The sequence below is a fragment of the Osmerus mordax genome, chromosome 12, assembly GCF_038355195.1.
Source record: "Osmerus mordax isolate fOsmMor3 chromosome 12, fOsmMor3.pri, whole genome shotgun sequence".
Lineage (NCBI taxonomy): Eukaryota > Metazoa > Chordata > Actinopteri > Osmeriformes > Osmeridae > Osmerus > Osmerus mordax.
This window is the reverse complement of record NC_090061.1, coordinates 12,072,258-12,098,763: the sequence shown is the minus strand read 5'-3', so window position 1 is coordinate 12,098,763 and position 26,506 is coordinate 12,072,258. Positions and strand designations below refer to the sequence as shown.

General features: G+C 51.8%; 2 protein-coding genes across 2 annotated transcripts in view; one reads left to right on the top strand and one right to left on the bottom strand.

Moving 5' to 3' along the window:
- ctnna1 (catenin (cadherin-associated protein), alpha 1) overlaps window positions 1-26,506 on the bottom strand; it is an 81,186-nt gene that overhangs the window by 19,973 nt on the left and 34,707 nt on the right. Inside the window, 8 exon segments of the mRNA XM_067248071.1 lie at window positions 1,069-1,250; window positions 3,753-3,863; window positions 7,460-7,611; window positions 9,220-9,420; window positions 10,441-10,597; window positions 11,416-11,508; window positions 18,698-18,850; window positions 19,272-19,352. Of these exon segments, the coding sequence (XP_067104172.1) occupies window positions 1,069-1,250; window positions 3,753-3,863; window positions 7,460-7,611; window positions 9,220-9,420; window positions 10,441-10,597; window positions 11,416-11,508; window positions 18,698-18,850; window positions 19,272-19,352 (1,130 nt within the window).
- lrrtm2 (leucine rich repeat transmembrane neuronal 2) lies at window positions 23,434-25,805 on the top strand. Its single transcript, XM_067248052.1, has 2 exons — window positions 23,434-23,437; window positions 24,169-25,805. The coding sequence occupies exons 1-2, from the start codon at window positions 23,434-23,436 to the stop codon at window positions 25,803-25,805; spliced, it is 1,641 nt and encodes a 546-aa protein (XP_067104153.1).

Sequence of the window (26,506 nt, the reverse complement as noted above, 5' to 3'; positions counted from 1 at the left end):
GATTTAGTGGGAGCGTTTGCCATTATCTGTGTGAGCCAGGGCTCCGTGCGATACGCACTCTCGGTAATTCACTTCAGAGCGTACGGGCAGGAGACAAGGAAACGCACAAACACACATGATGGGCCAGGACAGGGCGAGGCGCTCGCATGCATGAAGCCCCCAGACAGGCGATTCACACGCATACAAACAGACTACTTAGTGTACACACACACACACCAGATGGCATGGCTTCTTCTGTGGTGTGCCAGTGAGCTAGGATTGTGTCACAGAGAAACAAGGCAAGGTTTTTGGGTCTTGTTTGGCCAACAGTGGAAATGGGGAATGACCTTTCTGCCTGCTAATGAGGCCTGCCCTTCCCTCCAACAGGCTTTTAGACAGAGTGTGTGTGTGTGTTTGTGCAGGCATATCAGCAGGGAGTAGCAGATAGAGTGAGTAAACAGACAAGGGGAGGGGACAGGCCAGGAGGGAGCCAGATAAAAAGAGGGAGGGGAAGCAAAAGAGGAGTGGGTATAAATTGACATTCTAATGGAAGATACTGGGGCCAGAGTATGGGAGGGGGGCAGTCACCAATGGAGCAACCCTACTCACACAGCCAGCCCATTTATAAACACCCCCCCTACACACACACAGGGGTGAACAAAAATGACCTCCAGTGCTGCTCCAGGACAATGAAGAGCACTGGTGCACTCCCACGGCTGTCACACAGAGCTGATGAGTTACTGCAGATGTGGGTCAACCCTGGGCTTATTGACCCGTCATGTGGGACGCGCACAGGGGTCCAGACACAGTTAGCCCACGGCTCGCAGTCGCTCTCCCTACGCTGCTGCTGCCGCCTCCAATGCAGACCACCTGCAGACGCGCGCCACAAATGTCCGCTACCATCGCAAACACTGACGCTGAACTGGAAGGAACGTGGTCAATTACACGATGGTGGCTTGGCAGGAACTCGTGAATTTCTTGTTGGGGGGGTGGGGGTGGAAGGGGTGGGGGGGGGGGGGGGGGGGGGGGACTCGACGCGTACGCTGTCCGGCCGCGAGTCGGGCGGACGTGTTTTGGCGGTGAGCTCACCTGGTGAAGTCTGTCATCTCCATCATGATCATGCACATCTGCTTGGCCAGCACGATGATGTCATTGCCGCTGTCGTCCCACTTGGACACCTCGGCGTCCAGCTTGCTCTTCTCCTCCTGGAAGCAGGCCACCTGCTCGGCAATCAAGGCCTTCTGCTCCTGGGGAAGCTGGGCCATGATGGCCTGTGGGGAGGAGGGAGGGAGGAGGGATAACAACAGATAAGTACCTGCACCTGTATTGGGTTAGTATCAGGGTCCCCTTGTTATGCTGTTATCTGTAGCCCTCTCTCTGCTCCGGAGGAAGCTAAGCCGTGAGAGCCTCAGCTACAGTGGGAGTAGAGTGTGGGGCGTTTGGTACAGTGAGTCTGCACAGAGCAGTGCAGCATTACAGGCATCACATGCAGCTAGCTGACTTCAGAGTGATTCTCTGAGAGCAGAGGAGAGACTCCTAGGCAACAGCAGCAGCGGCGAGGGAGGCGCGTCTCATTTCATTTCCACTTTTGATTAACCAACCCTAATTAACCGGTTAATAACCAGTTATGTAGAGTAGCGATATATGAAAGACCGCCCAAAAATACATGTTAAAAAAATCATTGAAGTAGAAAAAAAAAAAAAAAAGTTAAGCCAATGGCTGTAATTCCACAAAACTATTAAATTCCAACCAATTAACCGTTAAGTAGAACCGGTTCAAATTAATTTGGTTGGTTACCCTATTAACAGTAAAGCATCAATATTCCAGGCAGCAGCTCGCTCACTTCCCTGGTCAGAGGAGAAGCGCTCGCAGATCACCGGAGCTGGCTGCTCTCTGATTGGCCGTCGCTAAGTGTAGGCTGTGAGTTCATTATGGGTTTAATTTCCTGCAGGGAAGGCTGGGATCACGACCTCCACTGTTTAGTGCTGAGCCACATTCGACATGATACCCAGCGCCAAGGACCCAACGCTGGGGCAGGGGGCGTCCGCTCCGACAGGAGGACTGTGCCCGCCCCCCCAACCCCCCTCCCCCCCCCCGCCCGCGCCGGGCTTCCTGTTCACCTCGGGCAGTTATGAAAGATCGATGAGGAGCTTTGATTGTGCAGAGCTTAATATGTGCAGAGCTTAATATGGCTCTTCTGCGTGTTCATCACACGGATTCATTCATGCTGGGAACCTGCCCAAGCAGGCCGTCGGAGCTGGCAGCCAACAGGGGTAAAGGTCAAGTCCAGCCCGTTCTTTGAGTGTGGGGGAGCGAGGGCTGGAGCCAGAATGTACAAATCATCAGTGGTAAATAAAGCCCCTCTGGTCTGTAAAGAATACATATGAAATCATCTCCCCCAGGGAATCAATAAATAAAACATCTAATAAAAATAAAACCGTAACAACGCATACTGAAGCGCACCCCGAGGAGGGCCCGTTAAAGGAAGAATTTAAACACCAGGCGTTAAAACAAGTTAAGTTGCTCTTAAAGCAAACCATTCCCTGTTCCCATCTCCCTTGTTTCAAAACTTACCCCTAATCAATTTCAGATGATGTGAGGAGGAATGGAGGTGTTAAACGATGATTACACCGTGGCTGACTAAGTATTTAACAATGGCACTAATGAGACGGAGCCCCCTGAGGAGTCAGAGGTCACTGCAGGCTGAAGCTTTTAAGGAATGGAGAGCAACACAAAGGAATGATACATCACTGCTGTGTGTCACTGTTTTAACTTCTTAACAGCACAAAAGTGGTTTATGTTTGGTTGTTGTTTTTTTTTTCCCCCCTCCTTGTGCCAACACCAACAAAGGAAACCTCAATTAGCCGGCAGCTAGCACTGTCAACTGATCCACAATTACACAGCCTCAATGCCAAGTTTGTTTTTTTGTGGGTTAACAATAGAACGCTCAAGCTGTCTCCAAATTGACAAATGCTCCGGTATGTTGGAAGCGCTCTCCAGAAGTGACACATCCACTTTTGGTGTGTAAAGTCCAGGCTGGAGACGAGGCTTTATAGGAGGGTAGAAGTGGCTGTGTACGTGCTTTCTAGGACTAGGACAGACAGGGAAGAGGACCCCAATGTGACAAGTTGGAGACCACATTAGTCTGAGTGTTCTGTTGAGGCACAGCAGAATCCTAATGTACTGAGACACCTAATTGTGTCCTAATCTCCCCCAGCATGGGTAATGTAAAGGGCGGTGTGTGTGGAGGGGGAGTAAGGGGTGGGGTTCTTGATGCATTTACAATATTCTTAAAGGAGCCCTTTCACAACACAAGTGCGTGCATCAATTGGACTCCAGCAACACTTGGGTTGTAGCAGGATTAGGCTACAATAGGAGCCAAGTGATCACATTTCCTAACGTGCCACAACAGAGAACTAAATGAATTCACTGGAGTTGAATTAATAAGTCAGTCTGAATAAGACAAGCTTATGAAGCTTAGGAGTAAATGTTAAACAGCTTACTACCAAATACTAATCTGAACATTGGCCATTCAGGAAAATAATCCCCTGCATGTCACACAACCAAAATCCCAGATTTAAAACTTCATTTGGAGAGAGCCTTTTTCTTTAGATGCATACCGTTTTGAATTCATCTTAACCATATAGACCTTTTGACTAGAGGGGGTCATCTGTGTGTGTGTGTGTGTGTGTGCACGTGATAGCTGGCTGCCCAGAGGGGCGTGGCCTCCGGGAGGGGGGGGAGGGGGGGTGGAGGCAGGAGGAGGGCCTCACCCTGGCGCTCTGGCCGGCGATGAGCTGGTCATCCTCCGTCTGCGTGCTGGTCTTGCTGCGGATGTCAAAGTCCTCCGTCTCAAAGTCAGAGTCGTCCAGCTCCTCTGGGGTCTGGAGGAGAAGAGAGCACGAGGAAGAGGAGGGGCAGTTGGGAAGAGAGGGAAGGGCGACGGGTATAGAGAGAGGGAGAGAAAGGACAAAGAGGGGGAGAGACAGAGAGAGAGAGACAGAAAGAAGGAGGGAGAGAGCAAGAGGGAGGAAGAAAGAGAGAAAAAAAACATGTTGGTGTAAGAGCTGTTTGAGCACAGTTAAATAACCAGCCTGCTTATGATCTATGACAAATGCCTCGACGCTGCCAGCTATGGCAGCATCAGATAAATGTCTTCTTCCCCCGCAGCCTGGTATGGGAAACTGTAAATGAATTTGTAAATCAAGTGTAATGTGCTGCCTGTGCATTTTGAGAGGGAAAATGGAGCCATGAGCTAGTATGGAGCATATTGGGAGTAAAACGCTTCAATCAGAGCTCCATCTGTCACAGGGATTCGTGAAGAGGACGGTGGAGGAATTAGTGGTCTACTAGCCCCCCCGCCCCCACCCCCCCAAACGACGCCCTGCTCACATTCATCACATGCTAAAGGTAAGAGAGAACAAAACTCTATTACCTGTAGCATGTGCTGAATGTGAAGTTCACAGGGTGCGCTTGAAGCAAAGTACAACACTGACAGACGGGGGGTGGGGGGGGGGGGTGAGGTGGTGATGCCGCTAAGAGAGATGTGGGTGGAGAGATAACGCAGCATTATCGGTGCCTGGGCCTCTGCTTGGGCTTATCCAACTGTCTCCATACCTTCTTTCAGTAATGGGTTTTGAGACCTTGTCTTCTAAATATAGCTGAAAGGTCTGCAACACGACCCCCCCCCCCCCCATCCCACTTCATGGAGTACAGAGGTGCTTGTTCGCGGGGGAACAGAAAGGAGGTGTGAGTGTGTGAGATACAGATGGCTGGGAGTCACTCTGCTGCTGTAGCGAGGCAGACAGGGCTGCTCAGTGGTGCGGGGATATCTGCCGCTGGGCCCTGGGAAGCCAGATAACACACCGCCACGGAGGATGTGGGACAAGGGAGGATCGCAAACACAGTCCCCCGAAGGGAGGGGGCGGGCCCTCCCTTGGGACACTCCAGAGGGGCGGTAGGCACCGGCTGGCTGGCTGTCAGAATCCTGGGCCCCCGGGCCCCATCTCAACATGCGTTTGCTGCTGAAGTCCAGGTCAGGGTCACCCACAGTGAGAGCGGGGCTAACAAACCCAGCCCAACAATCTGCCCAGTAAAGACGAGGAATTACTCTCCCGACAGTTTGTATCAGCTTACTGGAAATGGCCCAACTACCAAGCTACATGTCCCTTCTCCTGGTGCTCTGCAGAGTACTGGGGAGACTGGCGTGCGGGTACAGAGCTGCCCTGCCAAGCCTCTCTGTACCGTTGGTCCGGTAGCTGCTGCGAGACTTTGAGTGCCGTCACTGTGGGTCTGTCTGGGAGGCGTCTCTAGCATGCAGGTCTCTGTGGGTGGGAGAGGGGGCCTGCCCGCCTGTCACACACCCAGAGGACGCTCGACAAGGGCTGCCAGCGCTCCACTTACAGAGGTTAAAGACTCTGTCCATCTTGAGTAGCCCCGACCCCCACACTTGTCTGTTCCGATTGAAGAGTTACCCACTGTGGGGACGGGTCTTTGGTGCGAGTGTGCGTTTGCGTGCGAGCGAGCGCAAATGGGTGCGTCAACGTGTGGGTGTGAGTGTGTGTGTGGACGTGCCCTCTGGAGCTGCTGTTTGGCAGTGCTTTTAGCACTGTGGACTTGCAGGCTTTCATGTTCCGTCAGGGATGGGGAGGCAGGACATGCCCATGTCAGAGAGGCAGCCCTGCCACCCAGGAGCAGCAGAGAGCAGCCAGGGCTCCACCGTGGACATGCTAGATCAAGAGACGGAGCAGTGGACACGCACGTTCCCCGGGGACGGAGCGCCTCAGTCTGCGCCTGCAGGTTGCTAGTCTTTCACAGGTGTGGGATCAAGTGCTGAATGACTCACCTAACTGTGGGGATGTGGACCTATAGTGGCCCTAATCCTTCCTCTGGTGTACTCACTCTGAAACCTGCAGCTGGTACTCTTCACCGGTGTGTGTGTGGGCGTGTGTGTGTGTAAACCTTTGTGATTATGGTAACATTTCAGCCATTTGTATCGATCTCCAGCTCTCAGTCGATGGAAGGCTGGACCAGCGATAGATTCATAAGTAGCTTCTCATCAATCCAGAGCGTGCAAACGTGCACACAGACACACACGCAGATGCAGCTACACACAGGAACCAGGTAGGGTTTAGCTTTCCCTGCAGGCCGAGTGTTAACGACTTAATCAATCTGGATAACAAGAGTGGAGAGGGGCAGAGGGGAAATTGAATATAGTGCTCCTGCTCTCACTCCAACTAAAGAATGCTAATTAAACCCCCCATCTTAAATCAATTACTTATTATAATGCAAATACCGCATAAGGGTCCCCCTTCTAATTTGGTGTTTGTCTAACTCGGAGGAACTTTATTAATGAGAGCCCCAGTAAGACTTGAAGGAGCTGTTCTCTATGCACAATGTGTTGTCAGCGCTAATAGTCGGAAGACAATGGATTTTAAGAGGTAAAGAGGGATGGGATATGGCTGAACAAACAAACTGAGGAAAGACTGCGGTTTGAGGATGACGGAACGCGAGGGGCGTTTAAACTGAATTACCTACTCGGGTTGCGTCTTCGATACGGCGTAAATGAGACCGTCTTCAGTGAGGATATAACCTTCTTCCCTGGTGGGAACTGGGAGGCATTTCAGCGCTATCCGTTTCTCATCACCGATGGAACGTGCACATTTGCTGCTTGTTGTCAGTCAATTAGCCAACGGTCGAATGGCAGTGAACCACCATCTGTTCCTGATATAGGTTTGCTCAGGCAAACACCATTAACCCACACAACAATGAGGGTCTTCGACTGCACTAGAAAAGGGAAATCTGGTCAATTAGGTCGGCACTTGCCCGAGACAAGTTCATTATTAGCACACAGAGAAATGAAGGCATGCGGGTCAGTGAGTAGCAGCCACAATGGAACCGTGGAGAAATACGTTTTCTTTTCTCCCTCTCTCTTTGTGGTGGCGGTGGGGGCTCCTTTATGGTGGTAAAACGGTTTGCGTTTAGCCAGGCAATAGCTGAAGTTGGCCAATCCATAAATCTCAACCGCTAAACATGGAGTGTGTGTCTCAAGGAGACACTGGTGAGCGGAATCAAAGGTAAGCAACACTGAAGGTAAAGCTCAGCATGCATACCAAGTACACACATGAAAGTGAGGCATTATTTACACCTGACAGTTCTGGACCGTGTCCAGAGCCAGGAAACGAGGAGAGAAAATGTTAGCGGCTTTTCAAGCCTAGTTTGACTTCCATGTGGGGTGGGCGTGAGGCGAGGCGAGGGGGGGGGGGGGAGTGTTGGGGGCGAGACAGTTGCTGAGATTTAGCGAGGTAGCGTAACATAACATGGGCTTTACACTACCGTAGCTATCTGCAGCCTCTGATCCAGGGATGGCTGATTTAGTGAGGAGAGGGGGTGGGGGGGGGGGTGGGGGGGAGAGAGAAAGTTGCGGGCCTGCGGTGGAGAGGAGTTGGACAGCCATAAATAGTGTGGCGTGTGGACTCACCCGGATCATCAGGACGGCCTTGCGGATGTCGCGCACGCCGTCGTAGACGAGACGGGACGCGTCGATGAACTCGTTCTCGTCCACGGGCAGGGTGGGGTTGGCGCTCAGAGCCTCCACCGCAGCCTCCACCTGCTCCGTGAAACGTGGCATGACTGCAGGGAGCGAGGGGGTCGGGAGAGAGGGAGGGGCAGAGAGGGATAAAAACAGACAGAAAAGGGGGGGTGGGGGGGGGGGGGGACAGAATGCACATCAGTTCCACAGCCAGAGCAGGATTAGCCAGCGGTGCTGTTAACATCCTCAAAGAACATTTTGCAGAGGCCTCTGTTCCACAACACCAGGCTGAGAAAACCGCAAATAGAAGTGGAGACACAGCTCGAGGTAAGCATGCAGGCTAGGCGACCACAGCAGCGCTGGCTTCCTCACAAGGAGACGAGATAAAAGCCAACAGGCATCTCCTCCAGCGAGGCGTAGGTGGGCAGGGGGGACGGAAATAGGAGGCAAACATCTGTGTCGTGCATCCGAGAACAGCACGGGGCCGCTGTCTCATCTCGTCTCGTTCGGCGGGTTGCGCTGGGCCGACACAATACGCAAGCGCTGTGCGGCGACGAGCACACACACACACACACACACACACAAATCGCCCACCATGAAGCGCCGGTACCCCCCTGAGCTCTGGCAGATCTGAGAGTGCAGGGAGCAGTGGTGGCCCAGTTCCCCTCTCTAATCCTGCCGTGCCGTCGCTCCCCCAAGGCTGAGGCCCTTCACCGTCCGTCTGATGCTTCCAAACAGACAGCCCCCCCCGAGAGGCAGAGCCTTTGTAATTAATAGCAATAGCCCACCCCCGACGGAAATAGCAATGGGACGCGTTTTTCTCCCCCGAAAAAAACCCTCAAACAAAGCCTGAATCGCCTTACGACTGACACGACTGGCCTTCTTGAAAAGTTAATGACGGCGAGCCTCGCAATTACGAAAAATGCTTTTATGGTAGGAATACGCTTTGTGTTGTGGGTCCACTTAGAGGGACAAAACAATCGTTGCGGTGTTAAAGGTACAGCTGGTGGAGGGACTCAAAGAAACATAATCCCAACGCTCAGAGAGGGGGAGGTTGGTTGATTTAACAACATCCATAGCAGGGGGTGGGGGGGGCACAATCCATAGCAAACCCCCTCCAGAACGTGTCACCAAGCTGTCCCAGGGGCCATGTGCTTGCCCCCCCCCCCCCCCCCTCCATGATGTAATGGCCCCTCCCCCGGGCGCAGAGACACATTAACACCCCGGCTCATCCACTATGCAGTCATCTGGGACTGGCAGAGGGAAGGATGGAGGGTGGAGGGGCAAAAAAGAAAAAAGTGGTCAAAGGCAGAGTTTCTCCATCAGGCAGAGGGTTTTAGGCGAAGCCTGTGGGCTTTAGGAGCCAAATGAGGTTTCAGAGTAGTTAAGAGAGTAGCTTTTGCAGTCACGACAGGCCTTCCTTTTATGTATTTATTTTTCTTTCTTCAAAATGCCCCTCCATTTAGTGTGCTCAAAGACGATTAAATGAGGACTCTTGAAGTGGCACCAAATGATGGTCTCTTAGACCAGACACTTATGTCCCACTGCAAAGCGTAGGCAGTTTTAAACTGAGCTGGAACTAAACAGGAGGGCGGGGAGCAGTACCTCTCCACTTTAACTCAACGCCTGAGGAGTTCACCCGTGACGCAGGACCGACCCATCTCCACGTGAGAGAAAGAGACACGGTTCACTTGGAGCCCGCACCGTACCTGTGTTGGTGAGGAGCTTGGTGGCTTCCAGGACTTTCTCGGTGTACACCCCGGGCTCGTAGTTGTCCATCTCCGACGTGACCACGTGCACCACCCGGGCGGCGCGTCCTCGGATGGCGCCGGCCGTGCGGTCCAGCCCGTCCACGTCCTTCTCCTGCAGGGCGATCACGCACTTGTTCACATCCTCCAGGATGTGGTTCTCTGGAGGGGGGGGGGAGGAGGGGGGTGAAGAAGAGACAAATGGCCACCCATCAATCAAACTGAATTGGTAAAGCGGTGCTTTCTAAAAATAACCCCCCCCCCCCAAAGTAACGAACAAACAGACATTCATCACAAACTACTTTGCGTCAGCCGCGGCCTGTATGAGGCAGAGGTTATGGCAGCATGGGGGGAGACTCTCCCAGGGAGGAAGGTAACCCGCCGAACACAGCTTGTTTCAGGAACATTAACAGTGTGCCTGGCCAGCAGAAAAAAGGACGTGATCCTTTATTTTTTTTCTCCTTCTGCAAGAGAACAAATGCATTTGGGGTATTTTTCCTCTGTGACCTACACATTTAATAAACAAGGACGGGGGGTGTGGGTGTGTGTGTGAGACCGTGTGAGACGGCGTCGACGGGAACGGTGAGTTAAGTCGGGAAATCCTCCTCCGTCACGGCGTGTTTGCATTGTCCCTGGCTTAGCACGGGTAATGGGAAGCACAAGGGCAGGCGCCGACAGAGGGCTGGATACAAACGCTCAAGACGGCTTATTAACGGGGAGCCTGTAAAAATGCAAATGGCCGCCACGGCGCCCGAGCTCTGTCCTTGGGCGGAGGTGAGACGAGTCACTCCTGCTTCATGCTTAATGAGAACTCTTTAAGGCCCCGCCTGGCGAGGTCGTTTGCTCGTCTTTACACGTGTGACAGGATGTCAATGTTTTTGGTCCGGGGCAGAGCTGTCGGCTCAGGGCTTTTGTCTCTGACGCCGCGCATCTCGTCACGGGGAGAATAACACTGCTGGCAAGACGAAGCTCCCCTCTCCATCCTCCCCACAACCACGTTAAGTGGCTAAGAGGCACAACTATTTATCTAAACAGGGTCTAACAGCACCAGACAGTCTTCTAATTACGGCTGGCCCAGACAACCAGGCAGGGTGCTGTGGAGTCTGCGTCGTGCAGGAGAACAAATGGGACTAAAACTGTGAGGGAGGGAGAGAAGAAAAAAAGAAGAAGATCTGCGCTCACCAGAGACGCAGAGGAAGTCGTCGATGGAGGTGATGTCGTCCACGGCGTCGGTGAGCACGCGCACCTGCTTCTCCCACTGCTCCTTGAACAGATCCATGTTGTCCTGCGCCACCTTGCTGTTGGGCTTGGCGGCCAGGGCCAGCGCCGCGTTAATCACCTGCGATCACACCTCTCGCATCAATTAGGGAGCCATTACAAACCCAGCGCTCAGTCACCAACGTTAGCATCGGTTGATTCTGTGACACCCCTGTTCACACACTCACACACAAGCGCCGTGCTAATTAATTGTTGCGCATTCTCTTTTGTAAAAGAGGAATGTAGAAGATATTAAATGAAACAGTCTCTGTGTTTTTGTGAGGGGGAGGGTCACATGTGTGGAGATCAAAGCCAGGGCTGAATGGGAGTGCTGGGTTCCATTATTAAAAGGGGCACAGCAGTGTGGGTAGCGGGAGCAGGCGGGGAGCAGGCAGGGAGTAGGCAGGGAGCAGGCAGGGAGCAGGCAGGGAGCAGGCTGCCAGGGCCGTGGGTGATATGGGGAAGGTCTGGCTTGGAAACAGGCTAGCGCGGGCTTCTGTTCAAGCCTACTGAAATCAGTGGATAGGCAGCGTAACCATTAATATGCATACGACAGGATTGCTAATAATTGATGCGTGAGCACTGCTTGTCCTCTAACGGCGTTGGACCGAGGCTGTGTAGGGAGGGGAGCTGGGGGGGGCTGCCAGGAACGCAGAGGTATAGGCTCTGAGACGAGAGGTCTGGCCAGGGTTGGAGGGTTGGCAGGGCTACGGGAGGGAGGAGAGTTGGCTGAGGCTGAATGCAGGATGCAGCATGGGGGGTGAGGAGTTGGGGGTAAGGGGGAGTTGAGGGGGAGAGGCAGGCAGGCGGTGGAGAGGAGCGTGGGGGATGGGTACGAAGGAGTGGGTGAGGGGGCCGGTCGGAGGTGAGTGTGTGGGGGCTGGGCAGAGAGGCCGGTACCTGAGGGCACAGGGCCTCCAGCTGGGAAGCAGCCATGCGGACCAGCTTCACACCCTCCTCGTTGTTGGAGATGGAGCATGCCAGGTTGGCCACCTAAAGAGAAAGACACACAACAGAGTAAAACAACAATGCTCAGGCACTACTGACAAGGCTTCACAGGAAGACGCAGTCAGCGAAGACAGTCAGGGACGACAGCACTGCCAGTCTGCTAGAGAGCAGACAGCTTTCCTTGTCGACAAGAAGCAGAGCTGCTCGCTCGCCAACACCATCAAGCACAGTGGACCACAGAGCACACTTCCTCGGATTGATTCAGAAAGATGCTGCAACTGTATGACGGAACTCTGGGGAGGCAGAGAGGAGAGAGGAAACAAATGCTGGGTGTCTCCAAAAATGAAAATATTTTATCTATATATATATATATATTTTTTTTTTACAAGAATAGTTAATTTCTCCAACTTCATGTGGCAGTGGCCGTTGAGGGGAGAGGATGGGCTCGGTGACTAAATCACTGGGCTGCCACAGTGGCATTACCCCCCCAGAGTCAGAGGCGAATATTCCTGACTCTCAAAAAGCCAGCCGCCCGGTGAAAGCACGGAGTGCTGAGCTAAGCAAGAGTTGCTCCCCCACTGCCAGCGTTTATAGTTTGAGAGTAAATTTCGTTGTATTGACCAACAAATCAACCTCCTCCCCAACACTTGCAATTTCAAACCATTTTATTTTATTTTTTTGCATTTTCTGGGAGGAGGAAGAAACATTATGAAAATACTTATGGTCACCAAATTTAGATCATAGAATTTAAACATTGCCATTTGTTGAACAGGAGGTGTTGGGTTCACAATATGCTGGGCTATGGGCTAGTATGCCAAACCAGGACAGTATGAGGAATGCGTCACTGCCTACAGTATTTTAAAAACACTCCAGTTTGACCCTACCCCCCCAAAATGACTTTCACATACCTCAATGTGAGGTGAAACTGCCTATCCAAAGAAAAAGTGGAAAATGAGCCTTAAGTGTGGAGTTTAACTGAGCGAGGACCAGAGCACTGGTAGTGAACGCACCACTGACTACAGGAGTGGCTGAGAGGCTCTAAAGGATCCCCCTCCTCCTCCTCCTCCTCCATCTCTCCCCCCTCCTCCATCTCTAACCCCTCCTTCCCTCCCTCTCCTGAACCGCTCAACATGCATGCTCGTCTGTGGAGACTGCTGCTGAAACATTAAAGTCATGCATGTATACACTCCTGGGCTCTCATGACAGGCACTTAGGCCAGAAAGCTGGTAGGACATTGATGTAAACATATCGAACCGGCCGGGAGCCGTGCAAACATACAAATACAAAGCCCAGCCACTGGAAGCAGACTCCGCGTGACCACAGAGAGACAAAGCATCGACGTCGAGCTCGCCTGACTGACCACAACATAGAAATGGATCCGATCCCTTCATGGATCACGTGTGGGGCAGCAGGACTCGGCAGCGGGGGGGCAGGGAAAACGCCTGGTCGGAAGACCACGCAAGGCCCAACTCCCAACACCTGACGAAAACCCTGCCCGGGAGGAGACTGATGGCATTCCATTTGCCATGCGGTCGATCACACCAGTCACTCAGGGTGTCAGAGAGAATGGGAGAGAGTCAGAGAAGGAGAGAGACAGAAAGAGAGACAAAGAGAGAGAGAGAAGGGGGGGGAAAGTAGTGTTCGGGCGACTGATTCAGTGTAAAATCTATCAAAATGCATCTGTTTAAATTAACACATGGTTGGTAATGGACCAGGTGCATCAGTGGTTATTGCAAAGGAAATCAATTCCTTCCATAAGTTTGTTCCTGACATGTCACTTATAATTGAAACAAGCATAGCTTTTATGTAAGTAAATTACAGAACCATTTAATGGACCAGGTCCTAACAGCTTTGGAATTGTATTAATTCTATTTCGCTAAACATTTCAGTTGATATATTCCATTACTCTAAATTCACTCCACCAGATTGAACACATTTGTTCAGGGAAGGAACTACCCCAGTGGGAAGCCATACGTACTGAGTTATTAGTCACAAAATCACAGGTTATCTGGCCTGTACCTAAATATCCCATGCCCTGAAATGGGACCATCGATTTGTAAATGACGGCAATTTTGTGTACATAACTCATCAATAATGAGTGTGGGTGGGGTTGAGGTAGAGAATGTAACTTAGTTAAGACATCCAAGATGCACGCAAGTCAAACCATGGCCTGGGCTGTTAACGGCCAGCACGCCCCAAAACCAAGCGAGCCCAGGCAGAGGAGGGGCAGTGACCACTACCATGCACACGTCATGCGTGCCACTGGTCGCCGTGCCACTGGTCGCCGTGCCACTGGTCGCCGTGCCACTGGTCGGGTGGCTCCACTTACGTGTTGCTCCCTGCCTGGTGTTTGGAAGGGAGGTGCGCAGTCGGAGAGAGGGGCGTGACCGCCATCGCTCAACCCAGTGTGTGCTCGACCGCGGCGTTGGACACGGACCACCTTGCACCTTGTTACACGCTACAGATTATTGGGTTCCTGGGGATACGCTGGCTCGATGGTCATCGCCGGATGGGGCGCATTTCTTGGTTCAGACTTGTTGCGGTGTCAGACAGAGGCTCCTGTAACCCAACCCTAGCCCCCCCCCTACACACACACACAGTAGAGTCAGAACAGACTGTCTGGTCATGGGAGGATGACTGCTTGCACTGAGCATTGTAGCGAATATCAACACAGGCTTGAAACTGCTGGCTGGCACAGTTTTCTCCTGAGACTGGGGTGGGGGGGGGGGGGGGGGAGAGACAAACTATGCATATCAAATCTAAATCCACTGCATCCTGACTCTTAACTCTACTCCCTCTGTCGTGTCTAATCAAGGTAAATAGCTACCATTTGTCAGGAGAAGAGTGTATGAATTGGATGTGCAGCATCATTTACAAACACTGAAGCAGCTGCAGCATATATCCCTCTCCCTGGCTGTTCCCCTCTCTCTCTCCCCGTCTCTCTCCCCCTCTCTCTCCCCGTCTCTCTCCCCGTCTCTCTCCCCGTCTCTCTAACCCGTCTCTCTAACCCGTCTCTCTAACCCGTCTCTCTGTTCCCCCCTGTCCCCCCCCCCTCTCTGTGCCTGCCTGGCTCCATTTCCAGGCTGCACATGGCTTCTCCCTCTTTCTGTTAAAACCTCCACCTCCCCTGAGCGGCCTGGAACCTTTAAGAACATGGCCTTGAGGCAGCAACACTGCAAGCCCAGTCTATTTTTATTCAGCTTTCTAAAATGATGCATTTCATTGCTATAAAAGACTGAGCAGAGCGAGCGATAGAGGGAGAGAGACAGACAGAGGGAGGATAAGTATAAGAGCCTATCAAATAGATATTTCTGTGGGGTGAACGTACACTGGCATGTTGTCTCCACAGAAAGTTGGCAGCTCCTCTCAGAGAGCTCAGACGCTCCAGCAACAGAAAATGTTAACAAATCAGTGGAATGTGTAGGATCGTCTGTGCTGAATTGAAAAAGGTCCGAACCATGAAGTGGAACTGCATTGTAATGGCTACTTCACATAAGTAATCCCAAAAGGATGTACAGTGATTTGGGGGGAATGTAGTCTTAACAAAAGAACTAAAGGAATTGGCAATTTTCCTAACATGACTTAAAAAAGGAAAATAAAAAGATTTTATGGCTCTCTATCAAGGCATGGACTTGGCTTGAATTCCATCCTTTTCGCCCTGGGTGATTCATTGTGTAGCAAGTGGAACTGCCCCCCCCACACCCCCACCCTCCCCATCACTCCCCACCCGCCTGTGTCACTACACTGACTTTAATTCTCACATTCTGAATATGGACACATGACTGACATGTGAACAGATTATGTGTGTGTGTGTGTGTGTTTCCTGCTCCCGGCCAAAAGCCTTGGTTAGATTGGTTTGATAGGTGAGAGCAGGATGTGCAGAAATTCTTGCAGGTTCTTTAGCATAGGTGTGATTTTTATCGACATGCTTAGCTGGTAGATGTGTCAGTTCCATGGCTTATGCCTGTCTGGTCATTGCAGACCTGCACAGTCATGCAAAGCAAGACTAGAAAGGTGTGTGCGCCGGGGGCAGAAGCAGAGCCTATGGCTGTAAGGCTGAGCTGGAAACTTTGCTGTGGGAATATCCAATTGGGACGGCACTCCCTTGGTTCCAATGGAGAGGTGGAGACCGTCCCCTCCTGCAGAGGTGGAGACCGTCCCCTCCTGCAGAGGTGGAGACCGTCCCCTCCTGTAGAGGTGGAGACCGTCCCCTCCTGTAGAGGTGGAGACCGTCCCCTCCTGTAGAGGTGGAGACCGTCCCCTCCTGTAGAGGTGGAGACCGTCCCCTCCTGCAGAGGTGGAGACCGTCCCCTCCTGTAGAGGTGGAGACCGTCCCCTCCTGCAGAGGTGGAGACCGTCCCCTCCTGCAGAGGTGGAGACCGTCCCCTCCCGTAGAGGTGGAGACCGTCCCCTCCCGCAGAGGTGGAGACCGTCCCCTCCCGCAGAGGTGGAGACCGTCCCCTCCCGCAGAGGTGGAGACCGTCCCCTCCCGCAGAGGTGGAGACCGTCCCCTCCCGTAGAGGTGGAGACCGTCCCCTCCCGCAGAGGTGGAGACCGTCCCCTCCCGTAGAGGTGGAGACCGTCCCCTCCCGCAGAGGTGGAGACCGTCCCCTCCCGTAGAGGTGGAGACCGTCCCCTCCCGCAGAGGTGGAGACCGTCCCCTCCTGTAGAGGTGGAGACCGTCCCCTCCTGCAGAGGTGGAGACCGTCCCCTCCCGTAGAGGTGGAGACCGTCCCCTCCCGTAGAGGTGGAGACCGTCCCCTCCTGCAGAGGTGGAGACCGTCCCCTCCCGTAGAGGTGGAGACCGTCCCCTCCCGCAGAGGTGGAGACCGTCCCCTCCCGCAGAGGTGGAGACCGTCCCCTCCCGTAGAGGTGGAGACCGTCCCCTCCCGCAGAGGTGGAGACCGTCCCCTCCCGTAGAGGTGGAGACCGTCCCCTCCCGCAGAGGTGGAGACCGTCCCCTCCCGTAGAGGTGGAGACCGTCCCCTCCCGCAGAGGTGGAGACCGTCCCCTCCCGTAGAGGTGGAGACCGTCCCCTCCCGCAGAGGTGGAGACCGTCCCCTCCTGCAGAGGTGGAGACCGTCCCCTCCCGTAGAGGTGGAGACCGTCCCCTCCTGCAGAGGTGGATTCCTATGCAAAGCACACCGGCCCGGGCCACTGGGTTTACGTTGAGGATGTCGGGTACAGATCGATACGCTCCAGCCTCCACACACACACACACACTTAAAGGGGTGTGCTCCCCCTTGCGTACACACCGAGCTGGAAATGGGAGACCGTAACCATGGTGGCGGCCGTCCCCGTGCCAGTTAGGAGTAAAATACGCAGACGTTAATGAGATTACATTGTTTGAAAATCTGATTAAATGATAAAAGCATTCGCTTTTTTTCTCATTAAACTACATATGGGGTAGTTGGGCAAAACATCTGGATCAAATCCCAACTCTAATCTCACACCTAACCACACATGGTTTCCCACTTTATCCCAATTTGTCCTGTGTGTGTGTGTGTGTGTGTGCCACACAGCACGCGTACAAATGAAATGTGTGATGCAGTCCCCAATGTTTTCAAATCCACAGTAACAAGGATTTCGTATCTTTCCAGATTATCTAAATATCCGTCCCATTGCTGCTTTCCTTACGCACATTACCAGTGCGTCAATCCTGATGAAGCCGTAATACCCAGGCTTCCATTTTCCCCCCCTCGCTGTAACACCCTTCCATATTCACTGTAATCCAGCATGGGCTTTATGGAGCACATGTTGGTTACAGTGTGTCACTTTACCCTTCCAACTCTCTCTCTCCCTTTCCCTCCCACCCTTTCCCCCTTCCAACTCTCTCTCTCCCTTTCCCTCCCTTCCCCCCTTCCAACTCTTTCTCTCTCCCCCCTCCCTCCATCTCTGTGTGGTGTCAGAGCTGATCAGACAGGTCAGCCAAGCGTCAGGGGAGGCCTGTTGTGTCATCCTCTTATTCCAGTGCAGGCACCCTGGCCCCGAGGAGCCACTCTGGGCCCTCCGACCCTACCCCCCCCGCCCTCCCCCTCCCCCTGCTGTGATGCACCACCGGGTTCCCTGGGCTCCCCCTCGCCCTCCTCCACCCACTAACCCACGCAGCGACACTAGGGGCCAGCCGCTCGTGGGGGGGGAGGTCACTTCCAAATGTCAACGCATGACGCTCTGGCAGGGCCACTCAGGGGAAGGACTGGAGGAGTGCTAATGAGGACAGCTAATGTTTCTGTCAGTTTGTCACTGCCCTACGACTCACTCTCCTCCCTCCCACCCCTTCTATCCATCTCTCTCTCTCTCTCTCTCTCTCTCTCTCTCTCTCAACGCTCCTTTGTCAATTTTGCGGTCCCCTATTTCTTTCCTTCTCTCCATTTATCCATTTCTCTCTCATCATCTGTGTCTCTCCCTCTTCATCTGTGTCCCTCTGCCTGTCTCCCTCTCCCTCTCTGCAAGAGATTTAAAAGCCCCGGCCATTCCACATGAGAGGCTCCTCTATTAAGGAAATGAAAATAGCCAGAGAAATCGAGGGAGAGAAAAGGAGCGAGAGAGATGGAGTAGGGGAGACAGACAGAGGGAGGTTTGAAAGGAAGAGATGCAAAAAAAAATAAAAGACATTCGTCTGTCGGAATATCATTTTGGGGAACACACGACAGGCGTGAGTAGCTACTATTGTGTACCCTGTCAATAAGATATAGGATATCCAACTGTTGAGACAATGAATACATTTCCCCCGAGGCGGCACTTAACCTTGGGCATGGCCAAGTTTAGCTCCTCTGTCTGGGTTTCAAATCTGATTCACAGCTGTGACCATCCATACAAATGCTGTGTTTGTCTGCCCACGACGGTAAACTCTTCCATTTTCAGAAGGCTGCTATTAGGCTTGAGCCTGCTGACTTAGTCACTGTCATGGAGGTGCGTGTGTGTGTGCCAGAGAGGGTGAGGAAATACGGCTAAGTCATGCCCTGACACACAGTCTCAGTATACCATGAAGAAATAGCAGAGGTGATTTATGCTTTCATAAACGCAATAGAATCTAAGCTTGTTTATTTTTATACAGGCCTTTGTTCCTCTGATGCACAACATCGCAGTCTTGAGAAGGTTTGTGTGTGTGTGTGTGAATCTGTGTTTGTCTGTGTGGGTTGAGCCGGGCATAGCCTGTATTTTGATGCCTGACCATAACCCGGACATGAAGGGCTTCTTGCTGGCGCCGGGGCGCTGGCGAGGGGGGGCCTACCTCGATGAGCTTGTTGGCGTGCTCGCGGAACACCTGGGCGTACTCCTTCACCTCCTTCTCGTTGCCGTTCTTGGCGGCTTCGATCAGCACCAGCAGAGGAACGTTGGTCTCCAGGAAGGAGTCGGAGACGTGGTCCATCACGGCCTTGCGCAGCTGGGGCCGAGGAGCACAAACGCATGGTTAAAGACAAACGCTCCCATAAGCATACACACCATTCTCTCTCTCTCTTTCACACACACACACACACACACAACTTTATGGGACTGTTTGGAGAAGAGACTTGTATGTGTTTATGCCTGCTGCTCTATGAAGCACGGCCACCTCAGAATCCCAGGCAGACATTGACAGAGTAACACAGGAACAGCTGGACAGTTATATTAGCTGTACGACAGGACAACATAAAAAGCCTCTTTGGCGCTGCGAGGGAAACAAAATATTTTTTACATTAATGGCCCGGTACATAAAAATCAATGGGGGGGTTATGTGCTTGACGATGTCAACCTTTACCCTGCCACGAGATGGAGGAAGAGGGAGGGTGGGGGGGGCGCAGGGGGTAAAGAGGAGTAAAACAAACCTGTCGGCGCAGGTCTCTGGTCTTCTTCGTCATCCTGTCGATGGCTGTGTTCAGGGCATCGCTCCTGTCCTTCCTGCCTGCCTGAAACCCAGACAAGGAAGAGGGATTAGACGCTGGAGCCTTGCCTCCTAATTCCCACTTCACCATGAAAGACAACTCAAAGTCACATGGGGGGGGGGGGGCTGGCTGCCTAATGAATATGGACCAACATCTTTGTCCGAGCCCATTACAGACTGAAAACAAACAGCACCGTTGGCCATCCAATATAAGCCTGTGACAAACAAGACCGAAAGTTTTTACATCAGCTATGATAACAAACAGACGGGGTCGGTGAAGAGACCGACAGATAGAGATGGACAGATTGAAATGAAGGAAACAATAAAGAGTGGCAGCTGTGGAGTCCAACGTCTTATTCAATCCATCGATTCCCTTTGGACGGCATCTCCGCCTCGCCTCCGCTAACGTGACGGTTATGTGACAAAGTCAAGACTAGCCACCGTAACGCCACTTGCTTTGCCCCCCCCCCCCGCGGACCGCCCAGTCATGCATGAGGTACTGGGAGGGCACACCAAGGGTTGGATGCCCTGCATGGAGGGCATAAACGGTTAATGATGTGCAGCAGCACGGACGCACGGGGGCTTTCCCCCCACCAGTCGTACGGCTCCGCGGCAGAACCCCTGGACACACGCCGTCACGTCAGGAGCACAGTCACAGGGCTCCCACAGCATGCACACGCATCTCTGAAGGAGGCAACGCCGGGGAGAAAGTGAGGAACCGGACAGTCGCAGAGTGAAGGGAGAGAGAGGTGGGAAAAGGGAGAGAGAGAGGGGCTGAGGGGCTCAGGCCTCAGGCAGACTCGTCACCATCTCACTGGCAGTAGTACTCTGACAGCCAATGAAACATGTCCCCCACCAACCCACCCACCCACCCACCCCTCCCCCTGCTCCACCAGGGGGTCCACTGTTGGAGGCGAAGGGAGCTCCTGGCGGTATTAATCCGCTGGTTTTGTGCCGGTTGGTCGCAGAAAGTCGTTGCGCCGTGGCTGTGCGCTTTGGCCTGGGTTCTCTCGCGCCCTCACTCGCTCACCCTCCATCCTATTTCAGTCATGCCTATATGTCATCTCCTTCCATCCCAGGATCACGAGTGCTGCTTCTTAGGTGCTGAGGCTTCCTGTGACAGGGATGGCGTCTCTCTCCAGCCTCTCTGCTAAAGTAAGTCCCCTCTCGCTTCCTCTGTCCCCGCCGCTGCCTCTCTTTCTCTCCCCGAGGACGGATTTGGGCATGTCACTTTTCCACCGGCAGAATAGTCCCTGGGATTGTGGGGATATCAACTAAATGAAAATAAAATGTCCTCTGCGGGCCAAATGATCATGCAGCTCTTTGATATTGATTCCACTCCCAGCGAGTTCGCTTAATTGGAGACACAATCAGAGCTCTGGGATATTCCCCCTCTCTGTGACGGCGTTTGGTGATTCAGATTAGGACGAGCTAGCACGCGCTAACTCCAGGGAGTGTACATCATATCGACTGAGACACGAGTCTCAGTCCCGTCCCCCGTCCCCTCCCCCCTCCCTCTTTCACACTCTGTGGAGACATCCCATTGGGGCTTGCAGTCCACCACACAAACAGAGGGATGACATGAATGCACTTGAGTCAGGTGACCCGTAAATTCGCAGCCATGACTACAAACAACATGCGTGTTTCAAAGAGTCTGTGAAGTGCAAAGCACTGTTTCCTGAGTTGTTGCACGTTTGAACATGGAAAGCAGGTTACCCTCAGAGAGCGATTCAGGCGATTAACATAAGAATTCTTTTCTTTTTTTTTTTTTCTTTTTACTTTATAGTTATTTCAAGATGCCTTTAAGAGTCGTGACAGCACAATGTGACAATAGACTAAAACAAATGTGCTAAGCAGTTGGTTGTATTGGGTAGTTTATGCATAGTCAAAGACAATTAGCATGGAGTAACCATTCTGTTGCTAAAAAAATAACCCCTGGCCTGCACCACTATGCATGGTGCTCCTTATTCAAGAAGCTGTTTTGACAAGACAAAGCATGAGACACATCAAAGGCCGGTGCAAGGGGAAATAGTTGAATATTCATGTCCTCGTTCATGTCATAATGTAAGGAGGTCATCAGTGCAACCCAGCAATAAAACAAAATGGATGACAAAGGGGTGGCAGTGGGGAAATGGTGGGCCCCTCCCACTGCAATCACAACAAATCAAGTTCAAGTATCATGCAGAAGGTCATGAACCCCATTGGGCTAACAGGTGCCATTGAAAACAAAACACCAGAGAGCAATTCCCCCCCCCCCCCCTCTCCACTTAGGAGTTGTCCAATAGGTGGAAGGGGGAGTTGGGGGAGGGTAAGGGATAGGAAAGGGGAGTTGGGGGAGGGTCATTAAATTAAATCTGGCTTTAAGGGTTGACAGCCTACTGGATTCTAGTGAAAATGTGTGTGTACTGGGGTAGGAGGGGAGCAACACAGTGGGGTGTGAATAAAGGGGCAATAGACAAAGAAGCTTCAGTGAGAGGATCTCGAGGGGGAGTGAAACAGAGAGAGAGTGAAACAGAGAGAGAGAGAGAGAGACAGAGAGACAGAAAGAGACAGAGAGAGAAGAACCAAGACGTCATTCTTGACGTGGCACCCTTCAAGATGCTGGACTGCTCAAAACATGAATGGAGGCAGTCTGCAGTCTGAGACAACAAATCAAAAAACCACTTCTCTGCACCGTGCTCTCAAAAAGAAAGAAAACGGCTGCTAATTGTCAAATTGGTTGGATGACATTTTGATGACTTCAATCTCATCTTTAACCTCACATTACCAAGCTCGGAATTTGCCTCAGTCTATTACACATTCAAAGTCATTCAAATTGAATTCAGGAGCAGCTGGTCATACATCACATGCCTGTGCTCAAAAATTTAAAGCTCTGCTCTCGGGACACGTGTGAATTATGTATCACACTCAAACATGCCTACTTCAGCTACAAAAAAAATGGGGCTTTGCAGTACATTTCTGCTCTTTCCTCAACCCCTCCTCTCACCTCTCTTCTATAGTCCGGAGCCTCAGAAAATGGCTGTTTGTTTATTAATTGTATTTAATGTGACTAGTATGACTAGTATGTATACAGCAGACACAAAGACAACATGCAGGCGAGGTTCAGATTTACAGCCCTGGTTAATTTCAACAGTGAGCTGCCGCAACACGTTGGAGATATCAATATTCTGATGGTGACGAGCCACTAGGAGAGAGAAAAAAAGATGTGGGTAGGAAGGGGGGGGGGGGGTAGAGGGAGGAGGAATGAGGCTTGCGAGCAAGTGTGCAAAGGCAGAGAGACTGAGGGAACAGGAGAGAGAGAGAGAGAGAGGTGGAGCGAGGGAGCGAGCGAGCGCAGGAGAGAGAGAGAGAGAGGTGGAGCGAGGGAGCGAGCGAGCGCAGGAGAGAGAGAGAGAGAGAGGTGGAGCGAGGGAGCGAGCGAGCGCAGGAGAGAGAGAAACAGCACAGATGATCGACGCCAGGCTGCCACCACTCTGTAGTGGTGAGTGGCTGCAACAAAAGCGCAGAATAACATCCCGAGCCCTCTCCTCCGCTTTTCCCCTCTTCCTCTGCGTCTGTGCTGGCAGGCGAGAGCTCCGTGCACTGCGCTAGCGAGGCTGGGTGCCGAGGCTGAGCTGGCGACGGGCGCAGGGTCTCGAGCTGCCATCAACAAGTTAGGGTTGGAGGACCCCCCAGTCATGGAAGGGGACCGCTTGATCTTCAATTAACCAATTGAGCTGACATCATTGCAGAGGAAGGGAAACGGGGGACCCAGTGAGGAGCGGGGAGCTGTGTTAGCCACGGTCTCTCCGGATGCAAATCGGCAAGTAAAAAAAAATAAAAAATTTAAGGATTCCTGGGAAGAGGAGAGGAAAAGAAATGCAAGCTCTTAACCTGGAATTTGGAAGAAGAAAAGCGCACTAATAAGAAACAGCAACATCCCAGGACATGGAATTTCTGATTATATTTCAATTGGGTGGGCTCAGCGTTGCTTTATTTCAGAAGAGCCTAATTCCTTTTGTGTTCACTCAAAAGGGTTTTTTCCCTTTGGATTTCTGTTCCATCTGGCTGCTCCAAGGGTCTGTGGAAAAGGACAGTTGAATGCAGCCACCGATGTGCACAAAAGAATGGGTAAGTTAGCTTCTCTATCGGGCGGGTCTGGACTTGAATAGAAAGGAGAATAAGAGTCAGAATGAGGGGGGGCTGTTGTCTAATAGTTATTTAAGCCCTATTTATTTACTTCTAACGCCGTATTTGCTTTCCCCCTTTCCCTGTTGGCGAGTTGAAACGACAGACGTGATCTCTAACAGGATATGTTGCTCAACAGGGGCATTTGAGAAGTATCATTCCAGACACACATTTGAAACGTTGAGAAAGTATATACAAAGAAATCATTGAGTCGAAAAAGGTATGCAAATTAGTAGTTTAAATTAGGTTAGGAACCTGCCGATCTTTGACCAATCAAATCCAATTATGGCATGTCGGAGAAATGGAAGATGAACGATAAAGGAGGGTGGAAAAAGTCTACTAGATCACCAGTTAAATGCACACACGCTTGATTCTCAAGTGACCTTGCTGTTTAAAAAACAAAACACTTCTGTTCATAATAATGACACAACTGTGATGTGCTGTAGACATGTACAATTCTAGATGACCGGCAAGAAGAATGAATAAGAGAGAGATAGAGAGAGAATGAGAGAGCAAAAAAAAAAAAAAAAAAACACGAAGAAAAAAAAAAAGAATGCGCACTCGGGAAAGAAAAAAAACGTATTACCACAAAGCATTCACATCAGCATTAAGTGTTCTACAGAGATTAGCTTTCCCTCCCCTCGGTTTATTTTCTTATCTTTGAATCCATCCAGGTTTCCATTCAAGGTGGTCATTGGTGGGACCTACACCAGCGGCCCTGTGTCTGTGTGTGATCAGCATGCTGCTGTGCCTGCCGCCCCCTGCGTCGTGCACAACCTGCCCTCAGAAATGCCGCTGTGAGGACCTGCAGTTCTACTGTGACACCCAGGGGCTTCAGGCGCCCCCAGATGGCGTGGACAAGGGGGCCCTTGGGCTGTCACTGCGCCACAACAGCATCACCGAGCTAAGCCCCGACCAATTCTATGGCTTCAGCCAGCTAACCTGGCTCCATTTGGACCACAACCAGATCACAACGGTTCAGGAGGATGCCTTCCAGGGGCTGTATAAACTGAAGGACCTCAACCTGAGCTCCAACCGCATCACCAAGCTGCCCAACACAACCTTCATCCACCTCATCAACCTCCAGATCCTGGATCTGTCTTTTAACCAGATGACAGCGCTGGAGCCAGAGCTGTTCCACGGGCTGAGGAAGCTCCAGATCCTGCACCTGCGCTCCAACTCTCTGCGCACTACCCCTGTCCGGGCGTTTTGGGACTGCCGCAGCCTGGAGTACCTGGGCCTCAGCAACAACCGGCTCCGGAGCCTGGCCCGGAACGGCTTTGCTGGGCTCATCAAGCTCAGAGAACTCCACTTGGAACACAACCAGCTGACCAAGATCAACTTGGCCCATTTCCCACGACTGGTTGCCCTCCAGTTCCTCTATCTGCAGTGGAACAAGATCAGCAACCTAACATGTGGCATGGATTGGACCTGGACCACCCTGGAGAAGCTGGACCTCACAGGCAACGAGATCCGGGTCCTGACACCTGATGTTTTCGAAACGCTGCCGAACCTTAAGATCCTGCTGCTGGATAACAACAAACTAAGCAGCCTGGATCCCCTGGTCATGGATATGTGGCAGTCACTGAGCACCATCGGGCTGTCCAGCAACCTTTGGGAATGTACCAAAAGGATCTGCTCCCTGGCCACTTGGCTCAGCACCTTCAAGGGAAGATGGGAACATTCCATTCTGTGCCACAATCCTGAGTACGCCCAGGGTGAGGAGATACTGGATGCCGTTTATGGATTCCAACTTTGTCAGAATTTTTCGGCGCCAGTTGTTCAGACCGTTAGTACAGCCACGGACGCCACCACAACCCCAGAGGTCACCAGCTCCCTGTTTGGAATTATGCAGCAGACCCCAACAGACTTCTATGCAGAGGATTTGGGGAGCTTTACCATTGTGACCACCATGACCACAACTACTCAAACTCCACGCGCTGCCCTGGCGACCACAACAGTGGAAGGGGCACCGGTCACGGACGACTTCATGGAGACGGACAATACCATTCTCACTCAGAGGGTCATCATTGGAACTATGGCCCTGCTGTTTTCCTTCTTTCTCATCATATTCGTTGTGTACATCTCACGGAAGTGCTGCCCCCCCACCCTGCGCCGGATACGCCACTGCTCGGCCATCCAGAACCGCCGACAGATGAGGACCCAGCCAAGGCAGCCAATGGCGGACCTGGCCACGCAGGTGCCCTACAATGAGTACGAACCCAGTCACGAGGAAGGGGCACTCGTCATCATCAACGGCTATGGGCAGTGCAAATGTCAGCAGCTGCCTTATAAAGAGTGTGAAGTATGAACTCCTATTTATTCCTGCAGCTTATGGTTTGCCATTTGACCATTTCAGATGATACAGGGTTTGTTTTTTGCTTTTTTCCAGTTTATATAAATAGCATAATTTCTACGAGATAGCTTTGAAAATCTATGGGAGTTTTTGAACGCTGAGATGACTAGTAAAGGATTTGACAGTTAAGAGATGATGTAGAGATATTCACAAATTTATTTTTCTATGAATGCAAGGTTGTTCATATGAAGCTAGGGCAATCATTCTCAACAGAAAACGGTAAACTGAGACTTGTCTCCACATTATTAGTCACTATATTCAGCGACACAGAGGAAATTGCCAGCCAAAATGTTGATAAAAGTAAAAAGTTAACTATTGAATAATGGTGAAATTAAACAGAAAGTATTGTGTCTTGAAGGAGAAAGAAGACTGTAGATCACTTACAAACATCACTTTGGACAAATAAATAAACTGGTTGTAAAAACGGTTGACATTTGTTTTGGGATTACCTATGAATTTGAATTGGTCCTCAACCTAAAATCGAATATTTCGACATAACTCAGCTGCTAATTATGTAAAAAGTGACCATTTCCTCCCCTGATGCTGGCAAGGTCTGTCAGATCTTGTCAGTGAATGCCAATGATAGGCTCCTCGTTTCCAGGTTTAATTTGATTCAGTAGCCCATCACCTCCCATTAAAACTAAAAGCTTAGCACT